The sequence below is a fragment of the Phalangium opilio genome, unplaced genomic scaffold, assembly GCF_054372755.1.
Source record: "Phalangium opilio isolate 3A_F unplaced genomic scaffold, DU_Popi_V2 ptg000537l_1, whole genome shotgun sequence".
In the NCBI taxonomy this organism is placed as follows: domain Eukaryota; kingdom Metazoa; phylum Arthropoda; class Arachnida; order Opiliones; family Phalangiidae; genus Phalangium; species Phalangium opilio.
Genome location: NW_028324243.1, coordinates 3,185,285 through 3,206,148, shown reverse-complemented (window position 1 = coordinate 3,206,148; position 20,864 = coordinate 3,185,285). Strand labels below are relative to the sequence as shown.

The window sequence follows — 20,864 nt, the reverse complement described above, 5'->3', positions numbered from 1 at the left end:
ACTATTTCTGTACCTTAAAAAATATTATTATTGTATATTGCTATTCTACCACTATTTCTGTACCTTCCCTTTTGGAGCTGTATGGCTGGCCCCAGCCCTAGCTCGACAATAAACGGAGCAAAAAAATAAGCTAAGTGCAGAGGCTATAGAGTGCTGTCAGAAGCGCCGGTGTGACATCACCCATGCTGTTTTCCCATAAAGAAAAAACGGTAACTGTCATGGCCGCCCATTGCTAAAGGCAGACTCGTGACGTTTAACCTTGGATCTGGCGTCACAACTGACAGCACTCTATTCCCACACACTGTGTGTGGCAATAGTCAGTCACTCCCTAAAAGGGGACTTATTAAACTTAAATAAGAAAGCGACAACAATTGCCCTTAAGGGAATTCACTAAATTACCGCCAACTTGGAATCTGCCGAAAATTGTTGCGTTAGACGAGGATGGAGTACATAGTATATTATATTCAAATGAAGTCGTTATTTAGCTTTAATCATGGCTTTTTGGATTTTACCGCCTAGTCTTTTGATTTGCCGAATTAATACTCTATTTTACCGCCTAATAGCGATTTCCACTGACTGCTCGCGGAGCGCTCCCATGGAGCTATATAAATGGGAGAAGTAGTTCTCGGCTTCGTTAAAGACTGTTTATGCTAAATCAGGGTCTCCTATATTTATTGCTCCATGGGAGCGCTCCGAGAGCAGTAAGTGGAATTCGCTATTAGTCGAAAGCCAAGTCAATCTAGCCAAAGAGTGTTTTCTAGCAGACGACGCATAGTGGAAATTCGGCAGATTCCATATCATATTGGCGGTAATTTAGTGAATGCCAATCAAATGTGTCAACCGAGAAAAATAACTGAAGTCTAACTAAAATGTCAGTTGAAAAAGATTCCTCAACCCATAGAATGAGGCGGCTGAGAATGAATCCAGAATTTCGAAAGAAAGAGAATGAACGAAGTCGGTTACTATACGCCGCTAAGAAAAAGGCTTTGATGAAGTTTGTAGCAATGAATACGACGAACCAGCAAATTTGCACTTCGAAAAATGCCAATGACGCGTCGAACAGTTTGCCTGAGGTTAAAATAGAAGATCGAGATGGTAGTCAGTCGAATTGCACTTGGAGAAGTGACACGTCAGCCTCATTTAGTTTGCCTGACGTTAAATTAGAAAACCAAGATACAACTCAATCAAATTTCACTTGGAGAAGTGATACTTCGAGTCAATTGCCGAATGTTACCTTACAAGATAAAGAGACTAATGAAAGCAATTGCACTTTGAGAAGTGACACGTCCAATAGTTTGCCTGACGTTAATTCGCAAGGTCAAGATGCTAATCAGATACACGCTCGTAAGTCAAAGGGACAGCGTGACGCTGAACGTCGAAGAGAAAGACGGCGAAATAACCCTAATTATCGTGAAATGGAAAAGCTGCGTGACAACATGACTCGAAGAATACGTAGGGAGAAACGGCGCAGTGACCCTAGTTATTTTAATATGGAACTGCTGCATGACAACTTAAGTCGAAAACGGCGGCGACAAAACCAAATGTAACGAGAGAGAACAAGCTGCTGAAAGATTACGTTGTCAACGTTTGCATTTAAATATGTTAGGACTAGCGGTGTGGGAGTCCAAGTGCGAGACGTGGAAAACTGGACTTGCAGAGTCCTCGAGTCAATATTCCAGTACTCGCGAGTCCTCGAGTCCAATTTTCCAGTACTCGCGAGTCCTCGAGTCCAATTTTCCAGTACTCGCGAGTCCTCGAGTCCAATTTTCCAGTACTCGCGAGTTCTCCAAAAAGTCAAAAATTGTTAATAGAGTCCACTGCGAGTCCCAGGGCTCCCACCGAAATCTCAAAAATAAATAGGGGGAAAAAGGGACTTTTCACGATAAAAATTGGGTAAAATAGGGACCTGAATTTTAAAAGTAGGAACCAAAAAGGGACCGCTGAAAAACAAAATGGTACCTTTATTTTGTGAAAATAGCACATTTCCTCTGGTCCTAGGGACCAGTTTACTAATTGCTTGGACTAGTTTTTTATTTCTAGAAGTGCATGAGGTTACTGGTCCTTGGGACCAGTTTATTAACTGCAAATCTACAGGAGAACAAAGACTGGGACCAGTCTGGAGTCCAGTTTATTTCGGACACTAGGGGGGTCATTGCTCCCAAGGACCAGTCTGGGAAATAGCACACTTCCTCTGGTCCAAAACCAGGTTATTAATTGCTTGGACTAGTTTTTTAATTCAAGAAGTGGGGGTTACTGGTCCTCGGGACCAGTTAATTAATTGCAAATCTATAGGAGGACAAAGGCTAGGACAAGTCCGGAGTCCAGTTTTTATTTCGGACACTAGCAGGCCACTGGTCTCAAGGACTAGTTTATTCTTATTTCCCAGAGTAGGCAACATTCCCAGACTGGTACGAAAGTTTCCCTCTCTCTCTCTCTCTCTCTCTGGTTATCCCCAATGAGATAGAATATATATATATTAAAACCTAGAGTCACAACGTGAAAGCTCGAGATCGACGTTTCGCGATACACTTTTTGTCGAGCACGAATCTTTATCAAATACGGGTGGCGCCACCTATTAATCACTTGAAGAACTTTTTATTACCGTCTGCTGCTATAATCTGCGTAACAAGCTGTCAAGATAGTTTTTTAATCGTGTTAAATTAAATACGCGAGTTAAATAATAAAAACTCCAGTCCTTTTTAATCTAATAAATAGATGAAATAAAAATCATAACGATGTTTCTGATTGCAAATAAGCGAGTAAAAGTTGTAATTAGTTCCGCTAGAGGCTCACAGATGGCTCTGTCATGTTTTGTTAAACGTGCTTGGTAAAAACAATGTGTTTCGCGGTAAACCGATTTGAATTGTAACTCTATCTATCTCATTGGTTATCCCCTCCCCCGTCACGATTGTGTACAAAAACTGTACAATCAAAGTCAAATTCGCAGTGAATCAGGGGTGTATAACCAGGGATAAGACTGTAAAGTAACATAATTCCAAAGAATTAATAGGAATCTAAGTACCGCGTCAACAGTTAATTATTGTTATCTCTCCTTGCCTGACTACTAAATAAATACTTTTTCTGAGGTTTATGAAAGTAGGGTGATTTAAGGACCGAATACCAATTTTAGGGTAGGTTAAGGACCTTGCAGGAAAAAAGGGAGTTTAGGGACCTGGTGGGAGCCCTGGAGTCCATATTTTTTGCCGAGTCTTATGAGTCTAAATTAAAAATAGTCACTTATTTACTTACGATCGTGTAGCTTGCTTTAATTGACCCGGTCCTGGCGCGAAGAAGAAATACGCTTTCCCAACAAAAAGACTAGTTAAAAAGAGAGAAGACTCGCATAGGGGAAAAAATGGACTCGTCTAGTAGTATTACTAGCCTTGCGTAGAACTCGCGAGAACCTGAAAATTTTAGAAAAACAGACTGCGAGTGTGAGGAGGAAAACTAATGGATAAAACTGTTGCCGAAAAATATACCTTACACTTCAAACGCTACTGAAGGCGATAGTTTTACCAGAAGGGAATAAGAGAGAAGGGACACACTTTATATCTCCATAATGCTCTACACTCGTAACAACAGTCTTACCAACCTCAAATCAACTACCCTTCACTGATTGGCTATCAAACTTCTGTCTTAGCTGTGACGTCACGTAAGAAGGTGACGTCTCGGTTGACGAATAAAAAGTAGTTTTGTTTACAACTTTACATTGAAGGAGATAAAAATGGCCGAATTTCATGTTGATAAACGAAATCAAGCTGTGCAATTAATTTAGATGCACGGGAATTGAGAACATACCATAATCAGATAATTTGAAGGTAATAAATAGATTAAAACTAATTATTCTGAATTAATATTAAAAAATAAAAATTAGTTTTAATAAAATACATACTTGAGGTTATAATTACACAAGAACGAAAGATCGACAGCCCTAAGCCTTTGGAGAATGAAAATCTAGCAGACAAATGGGCCGATACCGCGGAGAACTTAAAGAATTATATTTGCAGTAAATTGGTTAAAAGCTGTGTACTTGCGCAAAGTTTTCGCGGTTCTCTTGAGGTTGGTCGGACTCCCGTTACCATAGCAGGCTCTAATGTCTCCCTTCTCTCTTATTCCCTTCTGGTTTTACTTATTGTGACAGTTACCCAAATTCTAAACATTACTATGATGAATATGGAAAAGATTTGGACGATAAAAATCCATTTGAGTCAAACGTACAATTTGTTCTATTTCAGATATATCCGTTCTTCCCAAAATAAAACACTTCAGCAAATATAATCTTGTCAGAATTATTTATTTGTCATAATTATTTTACGTATCATATAAAACTGTTTATATTTAGTAGTAGTAAAACACTAAACACTAGTGTTTTACTACTAAATTATAAACTTAAGTTAATCACTACATATTTCATGGAATAAGTAAATCATTACACATACTACACATAACCAAGTATTTACTTTTACTTAAAGCTGAAAATAAATTATCATGATTACATCATTAACATGAAAAATTAATCTTCGATCATTACGTGAATATTTTACTACAAACTAAAATTTAAACTCATTTCAAAATCTTTCTTGTTAAATTTACATGTAATACCAAGCTTGAGGATTACTGTTGACCCAAGGCAGGTGACCTGCAAGAAACAATTTTCAATATTTAATGTATAGATATGAAACAAATCGTAGTAATAACAAATGTGGATGAGCGGGAAAGTATGACATTGGCCATAGAGCCTGTGTTAAAAAACGCGGACATCAAAGTTTCGCCAATAACTATTTAGTTTACTATTGACTGATGGACTTGCAAACTCGCGACTGAAAGTAGTTCAGACATTTATGCTCCTTGGTTTAACCATAGCCCACTCGATCACGCACATGACGATGCAAGCTGCTCGCGCTATAGCTAAATTACCGAGATTTGTTTTAAACGTATCTAGTTTTATGTGCTCTTCTATTGCTTCGATAACCTTACTTAAATCCATATTATACCTTCAAATACCTTTTAAAACATTACCAGCTACTCTGTCCTGACTACAAACACAAATCGAGGAAGTTCTAGCATACACAATAGCAGACGACGGTAACCGCGAATTAACACAAGACCTATTTTAAGGGAGTGAACGGGCCCAGTATAGCTACGCCAATAAAACGGTCAACTACGGCGAAACTCTGATGACTCACGACTTTTGGCCATTTTCATACTTTTCCTCTCATCCACTTTTGATAATAATAATAGCTTAAAGGGTCTGTAAGGTAGTTGGCGAACCGTTGCATTTTTTATTTTTTTAAAGTCGTTATTGATGTCACAACCTCCCCGGGAGTAAACAAAACTTAAGTCTTTCCTTCATTCCAAGAAAATAGTGTTAAGGTATTTTCCTACTTTTGTCTTATTCAGACTTTTATGGCAGGCGATACAATTCGGCCAATCACAGCGGCGCCTGTGCTATTGCTAGGGTCGACGGTTCTAGCAAAATTTACGCAGGTCCCGAGTGTGTGGACTTGGTAAAGGCTGAAGCGAGGTGGTTCACAACCAATAACAAGAGAGATAATCACGAAATAATTCCTCTTTGAGGCGTTTTACATCAGCTGCTGACCACAATGATTTGGGGGGGGGGGCGGGACTTAAAAAATGCACCGGTCTTTCGACTTCTTTACAGCCCATTTAACACATTAATTTACAACTACACGTAAACCTATCAAACTGCATATGCTCGTGCATCTTTAAACAAGAGTAGTGGCGTATTTCTAACAAGAGAAAGCATCACCTACTGTGATCATATTATCTACGCTATGATCTCATCTCTACCTGTAACACTACCCGACCTGGAAAACAGTAGGCCACATATCTATTCTGTTTCGGTATGCAGGACCAGGGTGGGAAATAAGGATTTTTTTTAAAACTGGACATTGGGCCAGTGACCCCCCCTAGCCTGGGATAAATAAACTGGTCCATGACCATTGACCAGAGCGCGTCGTTTGCTAAACTAAAGAAGTGGATAATTAAAATAGTTGAGATAATGTCCGAACTCTGGTTACTTTTGAATTTTCTTAGTGGTCCCGTGGACCACTGACCCCCCTCCGATTTAATTTTTAAACTGGTTCAGGCAATTTTTAAACTGGTCATTTGTCCTGTGCCACCGCCTTATTTCCCACGCTGTGCAGGACTTAGGGGTTACCGCCCGCTTTTGTAAGTTGTTCTGTCATGGCTATGAAGCGCTACCACGGTACCACCGCCAGGGAATATCAGTCACTAACAACAAAGAGAGTATAGGGGAGGAGTGGAAAGAGGGGAAAAGCTTGATGCTCTTTTCTACCGCGCATCTTCAATGAGCAGTACCGAGGCATTTCCGTTTCAGACATTAAATGGTATCGTAGGTGGCGCGACTGAGCCGGAAACTCCCTCGTACCAATAGTTTATTTTAGGGGCAACATTGTAATTTAGCCTTGTGGAGCGGGGGAGCTTCCACTCCTCCCCTATACTCTCTTTGCTAACAAAAGGCACACCCCGCTTACCGACAGGTTATGGCAAAGCCCTCTTTTAAATCCTGTACATAGGATAGGAGAAATTATTAAACTAAGATGGTGCAGCAGTCGTTTCTGACTCATATAGACAATGACAAACGTAAAATGCAAGCAACCAAATAATTTCTAATCTTAGGCCTAAAAAGTCGTGACTCGTCGCTACGCGACCAAGCTCGGTGGTACCAAAAGTGGATGAGAGGAAAAGTATGAAAATGGCCAAAAGTCGCGAGTCATCAGAGTTTTGCCGTAGTTGACCGTTTTATTGGCGTAGCTATACTGAGCCTGTTCACTCCCTTAAAATAGGTCTTGTGTTAGTTCGCGGTTACGCTGTTACCGTCGTCTGCTATTGTGTATGCTAGAACTTCCTCGATTTGTGTTTGTAGTCAGGACAGAGTAGCTGGTAATGTTTTAAAAGGTATTTGAAGGTATAATATGGATTTAAGTAAGGTTATCGAAGCAATAGAAGAGAACATAAAACTAGATACGTTAAAAACAAATCTCGGTAATTTAGCTATAGCGCGAGCAGCTTGCGTCGTGATGCGCGTGATCGAGTGGGCTATGGTTAAACCAAGGAGCATAAATGTCTGAACTACTTTCAGTCGCTAGATTGCAAGTCCATCAGTCACTAGAAAACTAAATAGTTATTGGCGAAACTTTGATGTCCGCGTTTTTTAACGCAGGCTCTATGGCCATTGTCATACTTTCCTTCTCATCCACATTTGGTGGTACTAAAAATTTCGCGTTGTATCGTAGCCATTGAGTTTATGATATTCTAGTAAATTTGGCTACCATTTGAAACACAGTAAACACTTGACTTAAAGATCCATGGAACACCGAACACCTTCGTTTTAAAAAGATAAAACAAAAAGAGGAAATTACCAGGAACCCCAGAGATTGTCGGTATTGGTAATCCTCCACTAATAGGTAATGAGATTTTTATCGGTTCCGAGTTTACCACCATTGGTGGTACAGCCTCCGTATTATCATCGCCATCCGAGAGCTCAATTTCCTCAATTACTTCAGGCTCTTGCGAAACTTCTTCCTCCTCCACAACTAAATCTAGGCAAAGGTCGTCGTCATTGGATTCTGTTGTTGAGATTTCTGTAGGTTTTGAGATCGACTCCTGTACTTTTTTAACGGTAGGAACATTTGACGTAACAGTTTGTGACGATTTTGAGATTGCAGTTTGAAGTTGCGAAACACTTTGAACATTTCTTACAGTATTCGACGCGACTGAAATAATTGGCAAAGGCTTAATAGTTACACTGTTAATCGGATTTGACAGCGCGTTTTGAAGTTTCGATACAGCCGTAACATTATTGACAATTGTTCGCGTCGCGGTTTGTAACGTTGGAAAACTCGGTACAGGGTTTATGGTTACGCTGCTTGTTGGTTTTAAGAGTGCATTTTGAAGTTTAGAAAGTTCCAAAACCTCATTTATAACGCTAGACCTAGCTGCGGTTTCTAATCTTGAATAACTGGGCAAAGGCTTAACAGTTACATTGTTTAACGATTTTGAAAGCGCGTTTTTAAGTTTCGAAACGCTAGTAGTAGTCTTTGACATTTTTAACGAGGGTTGAGAGGAAGTTAGTTTCTTGACATTAGCGGTAACGATATTTTTTATATTTTTCGGTATTGGGGTAAAGAGTTTCGGAACGTATGGTCTGTAGTTCTTTAATAATAGGCCATTGTCATTACTAACGATGGTACCTATCAAGTTTTTGGATTTTTCCATATTGGGATCGTAAATAGCGCCATATTTGATGATTTCGTCCTTGGTCAATTTCTTTATCTTGATGACACATTTCCTAGTATGAATACGAAGATGAAAAACATAGTCATTTTCGAAACGAAAGGCAACTTTACATTTACTGCAGTAAAACTCGAATTGGGAGTGATTGACGGAAATGTGTTTATCGAGTTGCTGTCTACGGCCAAATGATTTTGGACAATGATCGCATTTAAACTTGTACTTCATGAAATGAGTGGCTACGTGAACGGTCAAATTATGTTTATAGAAGGTTGAAAAGTTGCAGTGTTCGCATTGGAATCTTTCGCCGTTATGAATACGTTCGTGTTGCCTCAAATTGTTGGTCCGTGGTGAAATGTAGTTACAATCGCGGCATTTGTAGATTTTTTTACCATCGGGGTCAACACTGACTAACCATTTCGACTCCGATCTGTTAGCGGTATTTTGATCAGCTGATTCGAACGCTTCCAAGAAAGAAGTAGGCGCTGAGACCTGTAGAACGTAAAACAAAACTATCACTCTTTGAAATAACAAGACGACCCAAGGGCTCGTAATAGTAGCCACATCGTACGAGTGAATAGCCCCTCTATACCTACCCTAATGAGTGGATAACCCCTCTATACCTTAACCTAATGAGTGAATAACGCTCTCTTTTACAATGCTTAAATGATTTACCGTGCATAAAATGAGAGTGAATAGCCCCTCGATGCCCTACCCTAAACAGTGATAAAAACTTGTGCCCGGTCGGTAAAAATTTATTTAATATGCTTCTGCCTCTCCAACCGCGAAGTTATATCTCCTGGCCTCGGATAAGATCATGACTCCTAGTTGAAGAGATAGAGAAGGGGACCGTGCCTGTGACAAACCTCTCTCTCTCCGAGTATAGCGCTTTATTCGACACCGTTTCTTAACAAGCGCTGTTAGGCGAGGCTGTATAGTACTGGGCTGGCAAGCGAAAGGTCCGCGGTTCGATTCTCCGTGGAGGAAGGAGAGTTAAAACAATTATTTCTTCCCTGTAATAAGTTTAAAACTCCACCGGTGAACTGTAACGTTAACTAAAAAGAAAGATATTTTCTCTCGACGTTCAAAAATGACAAACGAAAAATTTGATACTGTCAAAGGCAGGACTGTGACACCCCTACAACTACTACAACAACAACAACAACAACAGGGCAAGTCGAACTAAGAGCCTCATCGTAGATGTACATCATACGATGTGGCTAAAAAAGAAACGGTGCCACTTTTTCTAGATTAAAGGAAAAGGTCGAAAAACATAACATTATACCAAGAAGTGATATCTAGTTTATTAGGGAGAAGGTATAAATTAGCCACATTTCCAGTCCAAACGTAGGTCCGGAGTTAATCCACGCCTCTAAATTACAACCAGCATCTCATGGTTCTTGAAAACTCACGTCAACGCGACGCTAATGACGAAAATTACGTATTTTCCGACTGCGGAGAGGCGAAATAGCCCGGCCTCCTTTTACGTCCCCCCTTGTATTTTGAAAGGGGGGACTGGGACTAAGACGCGCGAATACTTAGGCATCTTATACCTTCTCCCTAATAAACTAGATATAACTTCTCGATTATACCTTAAAATCATGGCCTTTTTCTAAATACAAAATATTAAAAACAAATAAATGATCTCTTATTACAAAATAATTAGCCTTTAATTATTCATAAAAATAATCAAGGACTACTGCGCCATCCGCCAATCAGGGTGGGAAATAAGGATATTTTTTAAACTAGTCCTTGGGACCAGTGACCCCCCTAGTTCCCGAAATAATAAACTGGTCTCCGAACTGGTCCCAGCCTTTGTTCTCCTATAGATTTGCAATTAATAAACTGGTCCTGAGGACCAGTAACCCCCACTTCTTGAATTAAAAAACTAGTCCAAGCAATTAATAAACTAGTTAAAAAGAGATAATTTTATTTTTAATATTTTTCCTTTTATATTTGAAAAAAAAAAAAAAAAAACGTTCTTCTAAGGTATAATGTTTGTGTTTCCTGAACTTTTCCTTCAACATTTGAACACACATTAATGCAAGTCTCTGCTGCTGCTGCTGTTTAGTTTAAACAAATGCCACTAGATGCTTAAAATAGTCGAGGGGTGGCGTATACTGTCCCGATAAGCTTAGCAGAGGCTACTTTTAGCTCCGCCTCTCGTTTAACAAATCTGATTGGTTCCCGCCTTCGGCAAGAAAAAATTGGTCGGTAGCATGTTAGGGGCGCAACAGGAGCCGACATTTACTTAAAGGGGCTGTAAAGAGGGTGTGTAAAAATTATTTGAAATACGTCAGAGGCACGTGACTGCGGAGAGGCGTGGTTCAAAGAAGTTTGGTTCGTTTTATTTCAAAAATTACCACTCCAGGGAATTGTCGTTACAATCTGGCGAATAAAAAGGACTAGATGTTAAGTCCCACTCCATGAAGAGTCTTTGTATCACGTGGTGCCTGTGACGTATTTCAATATTTTTACCCACCCGCCGATGTCTACTTCGCAGTGCCTTTAAATACTCAAGAGGAGAAACTATTTCACGGCAAGGCTCGAGATTTCTTGTTAAAGGGGGAAGACACTATCTCGATCATTTTCAGACTAGGAGGATTGATACAGCATTTACACCAGGAGGCCAAGCTACTTGGCGGACAAAATGCAATACCAAGTAGCCTGGCCTCCTGGTGTAAATGGGATCCTCGATGTATTTCCCTTTGGAATCATGATGAAAAATCCGATATCAGTTTTCCTCAACCAAACCCACAAAAATTTCTCAATTTGATGGCAGATTTCTTTCTATAATAACACACCAAATACTAATGCCAAAAGTCCGACGCAGAATTTTTAAAATAAGTTGAAACATCTTTAAAGGGGGGATATTGCACTGACCAAAGAGAATATACCAAGAGGAGCGGAAGCTTTAGCCTTTGCCAAGGCTTTTAAAATTGGTGGCTTTGAGTTTTAGGGAACTACATTCGGTTTCTCGTGATTGGCTTATTCGCTACACCTCTCATTGGTTAGAATATGCCGTCTGCATATCGACAATTTTATAGCCGAGTCTTAGTGTTAACAGAAGCTACAGAACAGTTGATTAATGCGCTCAAATGCGCTAGTATTCGAGAGAAAAGTACTTTTTTAAATTGTAATACTTTTGTATTATTAACTTACCTTCAACATTTTTTAAACCATCCCATAGTGTTAACGACATCGTTGTCTGATATTGGGAAGCTAACCCTACGTTAGCAGACTATGGAATAGACGACGCGAATTTCGCGATCACGTGACTCACCGGATCTAGAACACTAAAACTCAGGGCTACCAAAAAATGCTAGAGCTTCCGCTCCTCTTGGTATATTCTCTTTGCACTGACAGGGTTCGGACGAAATTTTTATATTGAAAATCCCTGACTTTTCCATCTTATCCCTGACGAAATTTTAATTTTGCCAATTTCCCTGCCCATTTTAAGGTGTTCATTTCATCACACCTGGCCAATATTTAGCAAAAAAAAACCCCCAAGACTTTTTAGTAAATAACTTTAAACAGGGTTCATACAACTTTTGAAAAACAAATTTCCCTGAGATTTCCAGGTTTTTCCCCCACATACTTCCCTGAATTTTCCAGAGTTACGAGCCTCCAAAGTTTAGTGTAACGCTATTCCTATGAAGGGGGTTGTTTGTTTATGTTTTGCTTAATTACTCCGCCCCTGTTTGTCGTAGCCCTAAGTTTTTAGTATGGTTGGATGGGGGACAAATTGGACTATAACATACTCAAAGGGCATCCCCGTATCTCTAATATAACCAGAGTTATGAGCCTCCAAAGTTGGGTGTAATGCTATTCCTATGGAGGGTATGTTTTTGAACATTTTGCTTAATTACTCGGCCACTGTTTGTCGTAGTCCTACGTTTTTAGTATGGTTGGATGGGGGGCAAATTGGACTATAACATACTCAAAGGACATCCCCGTATCTCTAGTAGAACTAGAGTTACGAGCCTCCAAAGTCTACTGTTAAAAATCATAAGTGGGTTAGCTAAACGAGTGAGAGGGTGGGTTAGCTAAACGAGTGAGAGGGTGGGTTAGCTAAACGAGTGAGAGGGTGGGTTAGCTAAACGAGTGAGTTGGTTAGCCAAACTAGAGAGCCCTGTTTGTCGTAGCCCCAAGCTTTTAGTATGGGTGGATGGGGGACAAATTGGACTATAACATAATCAAATGACATCTCCGTATCCCTAATATAACCAGAGTTACGAGCCTCCAAAGTATAGTGTAATGTTAATCCTATGGAGGGAATGTTCACGAACATTTTGCTTAATTACTCGGCCCCTGTTTAACGAAAGCCCAAGTTCATAGTATGGTTGGATGGGGGATAAATTGGACTATAACATACTAAAAGGACATCCCCGTATCTCCAATATTACCAGAGTTATGAGCCTCCAAAGTATAGTGTAATGTTAATCCTATGGAGGGTATGTTCACGAACATTTTGCTTAATTACTCGGCCCCTGTTTGACGCAAATTTCCCTGCTTTCCCTGAATTTTACTAAAAATTCGTAATTTCCCTGAATTTTCCCTGATGTTTTTGTCAACTATTTTTTTCCCTGATTTTTCCAGGTTTTCCCGGTTTGTATGAACCCTGTTTAAATCCCTGACTTTTCCCTCATTTTCAAAATCCCTGACTATCCAGGGTTTCCAGATTCTGTAATCTGTACGAACACAGACTGAAGAAAAGGGCCTTCAACGTACCTTAACTTCGTTAGTCGGGAATTCATTAGGCAGGTTCATATCTATGGAATCGTTACTGTGAGATGATCCAACGCTGGCATTACTTCCTTCAGCGTGTTTTTTCATATGGTTGACCAAATACCTATTTTTGGTTGTGACAAAATCGCAAATGTCACATCCAAAAACTTGGAAGCCCTGATGGGAATAACTGTGTTTTCGAAGAAAGTAATGTTTGTCCGTACTGTAAGAACACTGATGGCAACGGTATTGTCCGCCGCTTTTACTAGCCGACGCTTGAGTTAGACTATTCGTAGATGGGATAGCCTTGTTCAACGAATAGTCAAACTTGGGTGTTTCCAAAAAATTACTCGACAACGCGGCCGATGGTAAGTTAATGGAGGAACTTTGCTGCGATTTATCATTCTTATGACGAAACTTTATATGCCTATTTAAATATTGTCTCGTAGTCGTCGAAAATTCGCATTTAACGCACTTGAATGGTTTTATCTCGCTATGAGTTTCTTTGTGCCTTCTTAAACTCGAGCGGTTTTTAAATTTGGCTCCACATTCTGAGCAAGTGTTAGTTCGTTCCTCTAGCTCCAGTTTCGGTTGTATCTTTTTAGCCCATGATTCATCGGATAATTCGTCTTCGTCAATTAGTTCAGGAGGTCGAATATTTTCGGCTGTAATATTTGTCTGCTGTAGACCTAACGAGCTTTCACCGTAAATACTAGCCAAGTTCAGTTCCGCGAATGGATTGCCAGTTTCTTCAACAATGTCTTCATCTTCGTTAACGGAATCTACTGTTGGCTCAGCAACATTAGATACTTGCGTATTAAAAAATGTATCCATTTTTGATTTAGGTTTTTTTCAATTACAATCTACGTCAATTAAAAAGATATTAATTTTCATTAAGAAACGTATACTTTAATTAAAACTGAATGGAACAACCATGGAGGAAGGATACTAGCAGGAGTTCATAATAACCCGAAGTACGAAACTGGTTAAAAAGCCCGTAACAACAAAGTTTCGCCGTAAAGCTCAGCGGATTCACACACCGCTTAACTCCCAAAGAAATAGTTACCCCATTTTTTAGCGCCCACGCGCATTAACTTACACACATCCGGTTTAGCACTATTTTTATCTTGTGATTTTGGGAGCGTAAATGGCTCACGTCTGCTTCTGTCGGAACGGTGTAAATTAAGCCTTGGCTAAGAAGTTGGCTTTTAGTCGGGGTTTCCAGTTTTCTACAAAACATTTAAACGATCGTCAATGTTTTGTTGTGATATGTGTGAGTGAGAATTCCGTGGTTAAATTAAAACGGTTTAGACAAATTTATTCCCAGTATCTTTAATATAAGAATTGCAACGTGTTTCTACGTCCACCATATCGCCATTTTTTTTTTCGACGGAGATCCCAGCCAACGGAAGTTTTGGAACGAAAACCAAGGAGCATAGATACCACTACGATATACTGTAAGGTTGTATGTCCATAAACAGGCTAATCCTTTCTATGCGCAACGACAGAATCTTGTTGTTCGCGATTTTTACCATTAGCTCTATGGCCAGTTTCATACTTCCCCCCCGAAGGGGGTTATTATGAACTCCTGATACTAGCTATGGGCTCTATAGGAGAGGCCAACTAATAGGCGCGCGCGCGAAGCCAAAAAAGGACACGGTGGCGCCGCCAGACGGCGTGTAAAGTAACTAAAGTTTAAAAAATATTATTGCGCAATAACGTGCAAAAAACAGGTATTTTTGGGAAATCGGAAAAAAGACAAATTTCTAGCATTTCCTTTATTATTTTTGCAGTTAGGAGCACTGCAATCATTCATTAACCACATGATTCGATTTGTTATTCCCGTTATGGTTTTGAATTTTTTTTAAAACTTTAGTTACTTTACTCGCCGTCTGGCGGCGCCACAGTGTCCCGTTTTGGCTTCTCGCGCGCACCTATTAGTTGGTCTCTCCTATAGAGCCCATAGCTCGTATCCTTCCTCCATGGAACAACCATGGATAAAGAATGCGCGTGAGGAAATTTGTTTTCACGCTATAGGATCGGCAACTCCCTATCTAGGACGACAGCTTATTCTATATACTCTGTTACAACATCGGTTGTCAGCACGCGCAATGCTAGGTCTCTATGTAATCTAGCCTTGCGCGTGCTGACAAGAGACCAAAAACTTCAGGATCTTCAGGGATTAAAATATCCGCGAGTTTTTTAGCTCGAGTGCACGGACCTCTAGGCCTTAGTTTCAAATACGTGTGAAATTGCCTACAGCCTACTACACGTATATTAAGTTTTCCATTTCAAATTTTAGTTTACTTTGTTTAATTTTCTTCGCTTGATGAGGGAATATATTCCCTTTAAAGTTAAACCACCGGTGTTAAACTACAGTCTTCAAATTCAAGGGTGATATTTTACACAATTAGTTCAGCCACAGCCCACTCGATCACGCACGTTGCACACGCTATAGAAGCCCCTTCAAACAGCCAAAAGTCAAAAATATGACCGATTAGTACTCCTTGGTCAAACGAGTCTAAGAATTAGCATTATGTCTATGGGAAAAATGCCGTTTTTTGGAGTAAAATGGGCGTAATTTCGCTTTTTGTGGATCAAATGTCGTGAAATTTTAAGGAGAGGTGCGTAGTAACGTTTTCTAAAGTCCTACAAATTTTCAAGTTTCAAGAGTGAATAGTTTTTCAGTTAAAAAATAAACACTAGGCCCAAACAATCCCGCCGATAATGTTCTTCATGAAAATACTGTATTTAAGGGCTTATATTTTATTTATTATTACAATTAACTAGTCGTTAAAACTAATTGGCAAATATGTGAAACCAAGTACTACAAGTATTGGGGGAAAACTTATTTATTTGAAACATTTGCCCAGCGCGTTTTAAAATGGCTAGAAGTCATCCAGAGTTGAAAAAACCACAAACTGAAAGTTTGATAATTTTTAGAAAAATAACTATCAGTCCTAATCCTGTCAAAATATTTTCTAAATTTTTAGTGTACTTTAATCTACAAATAGTAAAAAAATCAGGAAGCTAGAGCTTAGATTTTTCACTTTCCCATAAAAGTTTGTTCATCAACTCGACAATTCCCCCTAACATTTCAGTGCTTTTTGTCTCAAAAATCGAGACTCGTTCATGATTTTACTAGCTTTTCCACTACACCCTCTCGATTCTCGAAAATACATGGGTTTTGAATTCTTTGAACGGGCTTCTATAGCGCGTGAAACTTGCGTGATCGAGTGGGCTGTGGTTCAGCGCAGTATATAATATCATTCAATTGTTTATCCTAAAATCTACTAATCAATAATCCTCTAATTTCCCTAATCATTTTAATGTAATTCATATAGTGTTCGTACCGGGTAAAAATTTAATCGGGGTCGGGGGCAGGTTATCCCCGAAAAAAAAAAACAAGTCGGGGTTGGGGTCGGGGTAAGACAACGCATGCTGAAAAATTTTGGAAAAATGATAAAAAAAATCGTTAAATTTCTGGGTGTCTTGGAAAGAAGCTTTATTAATATACAAATTCGCCGATCCACTAGAGGGAGGATGGTGAACTTTGGAATTTTGGTGACTGTTTTTACTGTATTTTGTTTGTTGTTAGTTACCCCCTTGCCCTTTTTTTCATAAAGGAGAAGCGGAGCACTTACTTGAGACGAATGAGATAATTGTTTTTGGCGCAGGACAAAAAATAATTTGCTAAAAATAACCTAACCAAAATCTAACCCCGAAAAAAACCCCCGACTACATTTTACATGTTAGGTACCGGGGTCGGGGTCGGGGTCCCCGTACGAACACTAAATTCATAGGATTTTAATATTTAAATCCTATTTCCTCCCTTAATTTGCATCTCAAATTCCAATTTTTCCGATTCAATTTCAAGATTTTCCCCTACTATGTACTTAATTTAATCTTGGATTATTTCAATTCATGATATGAAAAATATAATCAAATACTTATATCACTTTAGTCAAGAAAATGTATTGTGCGAACACAACCATTATTTCGAATCTCGGATAAATCCCGCCACCTATTGGGATAAAATGGCATTCCTATACAACATAAAGTCCCCCTAAAAATTTCACCGTGCACATGCTTGGATTTAATACAGGAGGCGGTGGCCTAGAGGTCCGTGCACTCGAGCTAAAAAACCTCGCTGATATTTTAAATCCTGAAGATCCTGAAGTTTTTTGTCTCTTGTCAGCACGCACAAAGCTACGTTACATAGAGACCTAGCTTTATGCGTGCTGACAAACGAAGCTGGAACAGAGCATATATATTGAATAAGCTGCTGTCGGAGATAGGGGGTTGCCTATCCTGTAGCCCGAAAGCAAATTTCCTCAGGCGCATCCTCTATCCATGGAACAACAAACAAACAAACCTGGATTGTCTCTGCTACCAGGGCTGTAGTCCCATATGTCGGCCAAACATAGGGATATGTTTTTTTCCTTACATTCAAATCAAGCCAATATATCCCTCCTCAGCTTATTCGCGGAAGTGCAACTCCTGAAAAGTTTGAAATAATTTTTCACTGGGTACCATTACTCGAGTAATACATAGTTTACACGCAAGGAGGATTCATACCATTTGCAATAGGAGACGAGGCAACTTAGAGTGTAAAATAGCAGACGATTTTACACTCTAAGTCGCTTGGTCTCCTTGTGTTAATGGTAGGAATCCTCCATGCCTGTAAACTATGTATATATTCATTTATATTATTCCATATGTCTTAAGCAAGTAGTCCACTTAGTCATGCGAAACCGTATCGTTACCGCTTTTAGTTCGTAAATAATCCGAAAGAAGGCGCCCATTACATAAGTCCGAAAGCATAGTTTAAGAAACGTTATCAGATGGCGCTCTGTTCCTAGTTGAATACGTGACGTTACGTTAATTACACGGATTCGCAAGGCTTAGTGGACTACTTGCTTTAAGTCGTCCACTGACCCCAACAGCTCTACGTATGAGTAAAATTAGCGTTTAGCATGAGGTAACACCACGGAGAATGGAATGGCCTGAAATCCATTTTTTATTTACTGTAGCTTGATATAATAACATGAAAATTATTGATTGAGTTTATCAAAGCACGCATTTTCATTACAAACACCACCAGAAGTGAGATGAGACCAGAAGTACTGAGCTAACCAAATTCTTCACTCGGCGAAGGTGAATATTCTTGATAACACAAGAGCGGTTGGCCCTCTAGTGGCGGTTTCAGAATTTCCCCTCCAAAAGGTGAGACGCTCGCGGTGGTAGATGGCCGAACTAGATTCAAGCACCCGCGTCCGTGTTCTGCGGCTTTAGGTTGAGGGGAAGGGGGGTAGGAAATTTTTTTGGAACTCGACCAATTTTTTTCTCTCTAGCGTAGGCGCGTGGGAAGCGGTATAAAATCCTCAAATTTGTTCACTAGTGCCAGGACAGGGTTCGTACAAAATTTTTGGATTGAAATTCCCTGACTTTTCCAGGTTTTCCCTGACTAAATTCCACAAATTTCCCTGACCATTTGCAATAACGTACATGGCGAACATATATGAAAAGCAATCTAAATTCACTCGAATCATTTTTGCACAAGTTATTGTTATAAAAATAAGCCAATTAATTCGTTTAAATTTAACTTTAAGTGAATAAATAACCGGAGCGAGCGAAGCGAGCTCCGCGAATTTGGGGCTCTGGTCATATCTCAGACAACACATTTTTTGGTCACCCTTATACTGTTATCCAAACTATAAATTTCCCTCCAATATATTTTTCCCTGACATTTCCCTGACTTTTTAGGTCCATTTTAAATTTCCCTGACTTTTCCCTGACCTTTTAGGCCCATTTTCAATTTCCCTGACTTTTCCAGGTTTTCCAGGATTTCCAGGTCGTGTACGAACCCTGCAGGATCTACTATCAATGCTAGAGCCCTTCACTTCTAGTCTCATCTCACTTCTGACACCACTAACAAATTGCAGCAAGGGGCAGTTTCAGAAATAAACATCCTGAAAGTTCACGTCACTAATAAGTTATAGGCTTACAACATAAAACTATATGCTTCGCTCATAAAAGAGTAGCATCACGCCATGGATGAAACCAGGATAGTTGACACTAGCTTTGGCCTATAGTAACTGATTTTCGAAACGCGACCGTGGCGCCCCCTTTTTTTCGTACGGAAAAAAGGGGGGATATTAACATTGGGGAAACTAGTCCCTTGCCCCCCGTGCATCTAATTATGGTCCGTAGGAAAACTAGAGGCCGCTAGAAGCACTAACTAACTGCAAGCAACGCTTCTGTCATGCCTCTACCGGACGTTTACGGAAACTACCGGAGTTGACTCTCCTGGTTTGCTCCATGATTACGCTAAGAACCAGGGTGGGAAATAAGGATTTTTTTTTTAAACTGTACATTGGGCCAGCGACGCCGCTGGCCTAGAATAAATAAACTGGTCCATGACCACTGACCAGGGCGCGTCGTCTGCTAAATTGAAGAAGTGGATAATTAAAATGTCTGACTCTGGAAACCCCTGAATTTTCTTAGTGGTCCCTCTGATTTAATTTTTAAACTGGTCCAGGCAATTTTTAAACTGGTCATTTGCCCTGTGCCACCGCCTTATTTCCCACGCTGCTAAGAACATCAACTTTGAATTAATTTAAGTGTGACATTATCGATACTTGGTAATGCTTAGAGACTAACAGCTCGAGCTAGTTCGAGTAGGACAAGCGAGAATTGACTACACTCTGTTAATTTTGCAGTACATCTCCCTATTTAAGGTGGAATTCATAAACGTCGGACGCAAGGCAATTTAGTACAGGCAAAGGCAGGGCGTCGTGCGCAAACTTCCGCCTTTTGCGCACGACGTCCTGCCTTTGCCTGTACTAAATTGCCTTGCGTCCGACGTTTATGAATTCCACCTTTAGTCTGCAATCATTACTAAGCCTTTGACAGCGCCTCACCAGGCGTCGCTTTACCCTGAATCTATGACGTTTCACCCACATCACAAGCTCCAGTTTCTAAGTTACCAGTGACAAACTTGAAAAACATATCTTATAAACTTATGTTAATATTAATGATGTTATTTTTATTATCAAATTAAATTAATTAAAAAATGGTTGCCTTAACATTTCATTTTCCATTTAAAGCGGCGCACTATACTAGCTATCAACACAAACTAATTAGCGTATTTTTAAGGATTGTAAACCCTAAGTTCTCCACCCATGCATGTAGGAAAAGACTACGACAGGGTTGCTACCTTCGTACGTACAATTTCGTGACGTCATAAGAATGACATGTTCAGAATATTCAATACAATATCAACCATTCAACGTCATCGACCCTGCTTGAAATTTGGACAGCCTACTCTACAACTCTAGTACTCCATAAGGATAAGGGCCTTATGATTTTCCTTCTTTCTATTTCTAACTATCGCTCATTAACTTCTGAACATATTTTTACAGTTTTAAATATATTAGTAACAGTATAATTTACCTTTTAAAAAATATCCAAAAAATTTTGACAAAACTCCGAGTCCTAATGTCCGGAACAACCACAGCCGTCCATCCGGAAATAGAAGCAAACAGTTCTGATAAAGTTCCCAATTTCACCATAGAATTTCTCGTCCATTCCAAAGAGACTATAGTTCAGTTCAGATTGATTCAGCTGTTTAGGAGGAATAATGCCGCAATTCCGTCCACATACATGATACATCGTCTGCTAACGCATAGCCCACTCGATGCTGCGCTCAGACTCTAGCGGCTCACACTATTATGTATTGGCAAATGAATATTTTTCCTAGAGAAACATTCCTTCTTGAAACACATTTTTATCAAATGTGTACAGGGATGCCATATTGGGCTGGAAAGCCGCCAATTGGGCTTCTTCTAAAAAATATT

At 39.7% G+C, this 20,864-nt stretch overlaps 2 protein-coding genes across 3 annotated transcripts; one reads left to right on the top strand and one right to left on the bottom strand.

The window, feature by feature from the left end:
• The first annotated feature begins 769 nt into the window (after positions 1-769).
• Positions 770-4,278, top strand: LOC149588855 (uncharacterized). Its single transcript, XM_089862251.1, has 2 exons — positions 770-3,818; positions 3,898-4,278. The coding sequence occupies exon 1, from the start codon at positions 870-872 to the stop codon at positions 1,545-1,547; it is 678 nt and encodes a 225-aa protein (XP_089718377.1). The 5' UTR covers positions 770-869; the 3' UTR covers positions 1,548-3,818; positions 3,898-4,278.
• Positions 4,279-4,436: 158 nt separating this feature from the next.
• LOC149588854 (uncharacterized) lies at positions 4,437-20,663 on the bottom strand. 2 transcript variants are annotated; one of them, XM_089862234.1, is made up of 6 exons: positions 20,461-20,663; positions 17,944-18,011; positions 17,381-17,505; positions 13,009-13,868; positions 7,407-8,769; positions 4,437-4,639 (listed from the first exon to the last, which is right to left on the bottom strand). In XM_089862234.1, the coding sequence occupies exons 4-6, from the start codon at positions 13,837-13,839 to the stop codon at positions 4,590-4,592; spliced, it is 2,244 nt and encodes a 747-aa protein (XP_089718360.1). In that variant the 5' UTR covers positions 13,840-13,868; positions 17,381-17,505; positions 17,944-18,011; positions 20,461-20,663; the 3' UTR covers positions 4,437-4,589. The 2 variants fall into 2 exon arrangements, with proteins under 2 accessions (XP_089718360.1, XP_089718359.1); XM_089862233.1 differs by lacking the exon at positions 17,944-18,011.
• Between the last annotated feature and the right edge of the window lie 201 nt (positions 20,664-20,864).

Coding starts and splice junctions, on each gene's coding strand:
- LOC149588855 (XM_089862251.1), top strand. CDS start 870: ATGTCAGTTGAAAAAGATTCCTCAACCCATAGAATGAGGCGGCTGAGA.
- LOC149588854 (XM_089862234.1), bottom strand. CDS start 13,839: ATGGATACATTTTTTAATACGCAAGTATCTAATGTTGCTGAGCCAACA. Junction 8,770..13,008: donor TCCCGACTAACGAAGTTAAG/GTACGTTGAAGG, acceptor TACGTTCTACAG/GTCTCAGCGCCTACTTCTTT. Junction 4,640..7,406: donor GACAATCTCTGGGGTTCCTG/GTAATTTCCTCT, acceptor TGTTTCTTGCAG/GTCACCTGCCTTGGGTCAAC.